Genomic DNA, 8,360 nt, shown 5'->3' with positions numbered 1-8,360 from the left:
AGCCTGTTTAAGATTAGTACACGTGTTCGATTATTTTCAACTCTATACTCCAACTATTAAAAACGCCAGAAATGTGTAAAGAAATGCGTGGCTGAGTTTTTATTATATTAGCAAAAAGTAAATAGATTATGTGTAATATTTATAATATCATTCAGCGATATCCCGGCTTGAACAAAAACTAGATGTTACGGATAAGCCTCAAATACTTCTAAAAATATTCGAGCAGATAACCAGACCTACTCCAACAACAACGAAACCAACTCCTGATCCAGGTGAATATTTTTTTAAATCCAAGTTGTAGTTTATGAATATTTTATGAATAATCAATACACTTTAAAGTGGTTATAAAACAAAACGATATTTCTAAATTCGATGAAGCCGATGTCGAGTAATGTCAGCGAGTGTTAAATGTTGGGCTAGTTTGATTTGAAAATATTGAAGTATTGGTTGAATGTACTTGGTGCTTCTTGCCCAAACTAATGATTGATCATTATTCGGCCTATTTTTAAGTATACATTTATTCCATTTCAGAAAACTGCAAATTAAAGATTGGAAACATTTGTTATTTCGCTGTGATACATGATAAACGGGATGTCAACTACGACAATGCAGTTGATATTTGTAAGAAACGTAACGCAGATGTTGGTTTGACCTGGGATAAAGAATCTTACAATGCGATTATGAAATATTTGAGTAGTAATGTACCAACGGGAAAGACGTGGATTAACATATGGACAGGAATTAAGTTTGATCCTATGGTTAGTACCATATAATTATGCTAAAAATTCTTTCATGTAAAAATATAATACAAGATAAATAGAGTGTGGACAGAAACACGGCCAAAGATTTTGAAGCAACAGTTCATTATCTACAACTGTGCAAACGGTATTTCGAATCCTGTTGACGTTTCACCTTTTTCTGATTCCGGGAAATTTACTCGGAATTTTTTTGTATATTTATTTATTATTCTAAGGTAGAGGTGCACAACACGAGGCACGCGTGCCAAATTTGGCACGCCTTATGCTCAAACGTGGCACGCGAACCTTTTTGTAAAAAAAAATATTTATGATATACATTAAAATATCACGTTTATATCAAAATCAGCAATTTTTTTTTCAGGACATTAAATTGTTTTAATAAAAAGATATTCGTTATTATGTAATGTTATTGCAATTTGTTTGTTTTACCGGAGTTAATTTACAATACCACAATTGTGCGTGGCACCCGACAAGATTTTTTTAAAAAAATTGGCACGTATCCTCATTTGAGTTGTGCACCCCTGAAGGGATTCAAGAGTCTTGCTGCACTCTAACACACATATATTTTTATATAAAACGTTTCGTCTGACCAAGGTCAGACTTCTTCAGACATACATAGTAAAACAATACCAAAAAAAGCAGTTACATGCATATTTAAACAATCAGTGCAAGAATATGACCTGATTGATTATTTAACATGCGTAACTCTCATACTTTTGCACTGGTTGTTTAAAATATGCATGTAACTGCTTGTTTTGGTATTGTTTTATTATGTATGTCTGAAGAAGTCTGACCTTGGTTATTTATTATTAGCTGAATATCTTGGCGTTGATGTTCACTGATAATTGAAAATGATAGCAATGTTAATTTTATCTCGGATTTACAACTTGCGTCGCAAACCCAGCGTTGTACTAAACTGAAAAAAGGTTTCATAATTATACATTAGTAATCACAAAACGCAAAATAATGATGTTGCCATATATTTTAAGTGGTATGCATTGCCACCAGTCTCGTTCATGAGACATATTTTATGTCTAATTCCACCTCATTTCGATTAATGCGTGTTCCATTTCATTCTATAGTGCGTTTTCACGGGGTATTCCATTTCATTATGTCGGTGTCGCACAATGGATTAAATAGTAGATGCAAGCATATGACAAAAAGGGAAATTTTTTTTTAAAGTAAATAAGCATGAGCCCCAACCCCAACTCTGACGTAATAAAATTATGACATGGTTAATGCCCCACGGAAAATACGAATGTGCTGTCTCATCTTATTCTTATGAAAAACCTTATATTACCACTAGCCTAAACCAGGGATACGGCCCGCGGAGTAACATAATCCGGCCCACGATGCTTCACTGAATTATAGTAACAAAAAAGTTGTTTTGACTAATATATTTTTCACGTTACGCAATTCATTGTGAGACGCGTGCAGACTAAACTATATTATAATCTAACAAGTATAAAATTCACTCATACTCGTTTAATGAGCTTATAAATAGAATATAATTAGACAAATAGCAACAAAACGCAGAAAAGTTGATGCTAAGTGCAAGAGGTTCAATGGCGCCGAAAATGCAATGCAATGAGGAAATAAATATATATTCTATTCGAGAGATGTATCACTGCTTCATTTTTAATATAAAAAGTATAATCCGTTCGGTTTTCAACTTTCTAAAAATATGTGCGGCCCGCCAATGACTTGCAACCCTTATTTGTCCCTCGAGCGACAAAAGGTTGCCGACCCCTGCTTTACATGATAACAAATGAGAGACTAGGAAAACTTGTGTTCACATTTGACCAAGCATGACCAAGACCAAGCATATATATATCGTATTTTATTGGTGACATAGGTAACTCAAGACAATAAATTAAATGTGTGATCAAGCATGATCTCGTGAACGCTATCTAATGCTTTCCATTTCAGATCGGTGACGTCACACCTGCAGACCCATTCATTGAATGGTATCCAAATAATCCAAACACGGGGATCAAATATAAAGATCGCACAAATGTTTATCTCTATGTTAAAGTAGACCCGAATTATAATCAAGGGATGGTGAATGGTCCTCCTACCTGGGAGCGTCATGGAGTTATTTGTGAGATCCTGATATAATGAAATGTTTATCTGGTTGTATTTTGTTCCTTTATTAGCAATAAAATATGAATCATTGGATCATGATCGAAATTTATACAATCAGCCTTACCCTGATCAATGCCGGCATCGGAGGCTAAAATAAGGTTGAATAAAAAATGGTTTACTTTTTGAAATTTTTCAGTTCTGCAAACATTTTATTTTAAGGTATATTTTATTAAATAATATTTGATTGAGATTTTCATAGGATAATTTAAAAAATTGTACGTTTTTGCTGATCTTACTATACCGAGTGGTGAAATGTTTCAAATTGAGTGAAGTTTGTAGATTTATTTGCGTAATTTAGAAATTTGAGAAATTTTAACTTGTAATAAATTCAGCTGCCCCGTAATATTTTTTTTTGATTCTTATTCTCGGACGGATCAGGTTGATCACGAAATAGGTTCGGGAACGAGGATAATTTATATCGTAAGAAAACAAGGACTAGATTTAGACTAGAATCAGGTGAATAAGCAGATAGCTGAAAACATTTTTATAAAATTGAAATTTGCTGATGGGGTTACTTGATGCGTTAATTACTTTTTTTTCAATCTGGTTATTAGAAAACGGCTTTTGGTGACGTGGGGCACTTGAGTTTAGGGTATTACCCGACTTTGTACAACTGGATAAAATTTTAAAATGTATCTTTTCGTTAAATCCGGAAATTTATTCGGCCAAAGTTTCAGATCGTCTATCCGAGTTAATTCGAAACGCCTCGCCAATTCTACAGCTTGGCAAATGTTTACCATAAGTTATACGGACATCGATACGATGGAAACCGTAACTCTGCTTTATTCTAAATGTAATTTTTTCTAATAAGACAAGACTAGTTAATATTACCTGCAACCTAATACACATAAAAATGGTGATAAATGAGATATCGGAAGTTCAAAGACATCACAGACAATGCTAGGATCTTGGTAATAATAGAAAAAACTAAATGAAGCTCGAACTACTAACCTTGGGCAGCTCGGGTTTCAAATAGCGACTGTCAAAACAGCGACTGTCATAATCGCGACTTCATAATAGCGACGTAATCAAGTGAGCGACTGTCATAATGGCGACCGCATTGAAACAGCGACTGTTATGATAGCGACTTAACTCGTGTTTACTGTATGGACTGGTGATGGAGTCTATTCCATCACCCACACCCTAACTTTGTTTTGTCATATTGCAATCATAAAATTAATGTGACACGACATAGCGTTATCTTCCAACGACCGGCCAGGAAATTCGAGTCAGTGAATTCAACTCAGTGAACACGAGTTAAGTCGCTATTATAACAGTCGCTGTTTTAATGCGGTCGCCATTATGACAGTCGCTGTTCTGACAGTCGCTCTCCGGCCTGGATACTACCTTGGAAGGTGGGTTTGTTTAAATTAACAGGATTTTGGCCACGTTTGAGATATTGATATATGGATAAGGTTTGTATGATTCTATTCCAGTTGTCATTGCCGTTTTCTAATGCCAGTGAAAATCAACAATATCCGACAATATGTTAGACGGGGGGGAGGGGGGGGGGGGGTTGTATAAAAGATCCCAAAAAATACAACAATTTATCTTTTATTGTAGTCAAATAATATACGCCTGAGGAAGTCCGACCTTGCTCAGACGAAACGCCACAAAAATATGTAGGTTTTTGTGTGTAGAAAGACTCTTGAATCATTTAAAAGACTTAAGAGTTTTATATTGTAACACCTAATATGGAAGTATGGAACAGTTCAATATCTAATCACAGCGGTAGTGTACGTGGATCGTAAAATTTTATATTGCATCAATCTGAATGAGATTTTCGACAAGCAACCATTTGATTTTCGGCGGCATATAATAATTAGATCAGTGAAAGAGAGCCCGCAAAATCTAAGGCAACTTTTTCTTTCAAATACGACATATATTAACTACCTTGGCAAAGTGGAAAATGGTTGCAAAACTCGAACCTCCTGAAGTATGCGCACCAAGATGGCGCACAACCTGAACTCATGTTGTGTACCAGGTTAGGATTCAGTCTGTGCGACATCTTGGTGCGCATACTTCGGGCGCACCTTAAACTCAGTAGGTAGCAAACGTAACACATACTTTTGCAGTTTATTTATTCATGTAGTTAAAAGTCAAAGCAATATAATTATTCAAAATTGACATACAATAACTAGGGCGAAGTGGAAAATAACAAAATATAAAGTGACATGTTGAATTGTGCTGTAAAAATGGCTGAAACAAACTGGTGATAGAAAAGGATATAGCAATCACTGCCTTGTTAAAAGTATAAAGTTAAGACGGTACATTACATGTACTCACTCAGGACTGAGAAAATCTCAGAATTTTTTATTAAAACAAACTTTCTGTCGACAACTCAAGCTCCATGGGCTAGCTACTGAGACTATACAGAAATATGGTGACTCAAAAATTCAGAAATAAAGATGACTCATTTCTCTGAGAGTAGTTTGAAGTGTAAAGTAAATCAATGAGACTCATCTTTGAGAATTGTGAAATGTCACAGTAAGAAGTTTATTTTGTATGCATGATTACTTTGCTTTGAGCAAACTTGCACATCTTCTATATTCTAACTGTTAGTTTGGGAATTGGGACAGAAAACTTGTAACCTTCCATTAGTTCTTATTCCACTTGAAGTTGAGGGTTCGAGACCTTGCTTTGGAAAACTTGCAATCATTCTAACGGTAATCGAGTAGATTCTTAAGCAAAATCTACCAAGATAAATTCGTTATAGCAGTTATAGACAGTGTTTTAGTTGAAAATCAATTTTTTGTACAAATGCGTCAAGATAGATAAATAACAGAAGATATATGGTTTTTATAAATTGTGTAAACTTGTAATATTAATTCCATTTTGCTATTGAGCGTGTTATAATTGGGGTAATATTAATCGGAAGGGGATTGTATACCAAGCTATCTATTTTCATATCGGCTTGCTTAACAATGTTCCCTTTGTAGTTTTGAATTCCATATTTACGAAAAATAATTTTGCTTAAAAATTACAACAAAGTTTGGGTAATTTTACGCTTATCTTTTATTAGCGTTTTCAAAGTTTTAAATAAAATAATTGAGTTCACTTTTTAATTGCTGTTAATTTCAGCTAACTTAACTGTGGATTTCAATAGCATATATAAACTTATATTTTACAATTCTTTGCAATTTCTTCAAAAATAGAATATTACAAAAACCTAAATTAAATCTGCGATGTCATTGTTTATCATGTAACGACATGTCACGCAAAACCGCTAAGCCGATTTAGATCCGAAACCGCGTCACGACGTAACTTCGCCTATGCTTCCATAAATATCCGAATGCGGTCAATTCTCAAGCATAAAAGCAACGATATAGAAACTATTTTATCAGTACAGTTGACATAAAGCCAAATGGTTGATAGAATAGTTCGCCAGATTCTGAGTTTGAATAAAAGGAACTATATATAATACTGGCATTGTTTAGACTTATTTATCATGCGCTCTTGATACCGTTAATTTCTAAATTTCTTAATTTCTAAACAGTTTTAAAACTTAGCAAACGCAACGTACCCTGAGGGTTCGCAGTAGACTACAAATAATCTCAGGATTGTCACACTCGGGAAAATTCATTTAATTTCAAAGATTAGAGAATATTTCCAATAATATATGCAAGCTAAACAAAGTTTGTCATTTTTGAATGGGCTATATCCATCATTGAGGCTTTTCCGTAATCAAAACGCAATGCCATTTCTGAAATAGACGTTTTAAAACGTATTTTGTATGCAGTATGCCTTTCTTAAATCGGATACGCTCTTTTTCAAAAATAAACGTCTTTTAGAAAATGCCTATATCTTTTCTAAAAATGTAACGTCTCTTTCAAATGGGCTAAAAATTTCAAGTCCATACTAATTTGCCAATATCGCCCCGAAAACTATAGCATCGATGTATCTAAGCCTGGATTAGGCAGAACGCAGCTAATTTTTAAATAACAGATCTTGAGTTCTTGACAAATTATTGGAAAATTTAGGCAATTTTACAGCCATCTATTAATAGCAATGTAATATTGTAATCCTAAACAAATACATTTGCTTTTCAGTTACATGTGAGTGAGCGCAACTCTTCTGTTGCTTTTGATTAGTATTCGAAAATTTATGTTTCATAATTCATTGCCTTATATTTATAAATAGATAATTGCTAAAATTGATATTAATTCTGAACTGTCAATATTTATGACGTAACAAACGTCACGCGATATCGATTATCTGGAATTGCGTCACGTCATAACACGACGTGAATGCTTGTAGTCGAATGTGTAGATTTTTAAGAATAAAGGCGACAATAAGTTGATATCGATTGTATGCAAGCAATTAGTTCGCCAGATTTTCAACGTGCCGAAAATAAACTCGTCAACAAATTTATTATTATACCAAGTAATTTATTATGCGCTGAGATCAAATACCTGCTAAATAGTTTTGTAAGGACTCGGAGAAAGCAGAGGCAATTGTCGATCTGAGAAGTTTAACACACTGAAATATATCTTCATATTACAATATAATACCACATTAAAATGTGGCGCCATCGAGATTTTTTTAACAATAGCCGAAAATATTCTGTATTTCAAGGCGCTCTTAACAAGTCAGAGCAGTGATATCCTTCTAAAATTGAGCGCTAGGCTTGAGCTGCGAGGTGTTAAACTAGAGTTTATATATTTTACCTGTTTAGGCGCAAGCCATTGAAGCGTGGCAAAGTTTTTTCTGTGGTCTGCTGGGCTGGTTGCCATTTAATCAGGTCTTAGTCGATTCGTATATATCACTTCTAAAAAGCTATTCTGAAATCTACGCCATTTCTAAATCCTTTTCTAAAAAGATTTTGCTCAATTTCATAATAATGCTGCTTTTTTGAAATGTCTCTATCGCTCAAATTACTTCAGCATTAATGTAGCTAAGCCTGCATTGAGTTGTCTCTTCTTCATCTCTCGGAATAAGCAAGTAACATCGGTAGATAGAAACGCTTTATTGAGAGTTGAAGCTCTTTACAATTCTTGAGGATATTTGTTTCGTGGCTGCATAATATACATTTCATGTCCGTTTACTGTGAGTTTCCGTTCTCACTCTTGCAAGAAGGTGCGTGACGTTTTTGTTCGAATTTTATGAAGAAAAATTACACCCAAATTTCTCAAAAAACTTCAATTTTTCCAATTTGACTATTCCAAGTCTTATCTAATTCTATCTACAATTGATAAAATGCCCTTTAGCTCAGCTATGCACAAACCAATTTCAAAAAGCCATGTCCCAGATCCAATCTGTGACTTTCTTAAAGCCAACAAACTCTGAATTATAAACAATACGTAGAACAAAAGATGACGAGTCTGCAAAAAACTTCACTGCAAATATTTTATTTTATGTTCTTTGCTTCAACAAATCTGCAAATGAGGGTACGATACTAAGAGTCATGTTATACTGACTGACGAAATTGAAGGCAGTTCATGATCTAAAGCTTACAGT

At 34.2% G+C, this 8,360-nt stretch overlaps 1 protein-coding gene across 1 annotated transcript; it reads left to right on the top strand.

Moving 5' to 3' along the window:
- The first annotated feature begins 381 nt into the window (after positions 1 to 381).
- Positions 382 to 2,947, top strand: LOC144425891 (uncharacterized). Its single transcript, XM_078115661.1, has 3 exons — positions 382 to 388; positions 532 to 758; positions 2,688 to 2,947. Exons 1-3 carry the CDS (start codon positions 382 to 384, stop codon positions 2,874 to 2,876), a joined length of 423 nt encoding a protein of 140 aa, XP_077971787.1. The 3' UTR covers positions 2,877 to 2,947.
- The last annotated feature ends 5,413 nt before the right edge of the window (positions 2,948 to 8,360 follow it).

The sequence above is a fragment of the Styela clava genome, chromosome 8, assembly GCF_964204865.1.
Source record: "Styela clava chromosome 8, kaStyClav1.hap1.2, whole genome shotgun sequence".
Taxonomy (NCBI): Eukaryota; Metazoa; Chordata; class Ascidiacea; order Stolidobranchia; family Styelidae; genus Styela; species Styela clava.
The sequence above is the reverse complement of the archived record's forward strand: the minus strand, read 5'-3'. Positions and strand labels throughout refer to the sequence as shown.

Coding starts and splice junctions, on each gene's coding strand:
- LOC144425891 (XM_078115661.1), top strand. Junction 759..2,687: donor GAATTAAGTTTGATCCTATG/GTTAGTACCATA, acceptor TTTCCATTTCAG/ATCGGTGACGTCACACCTGC.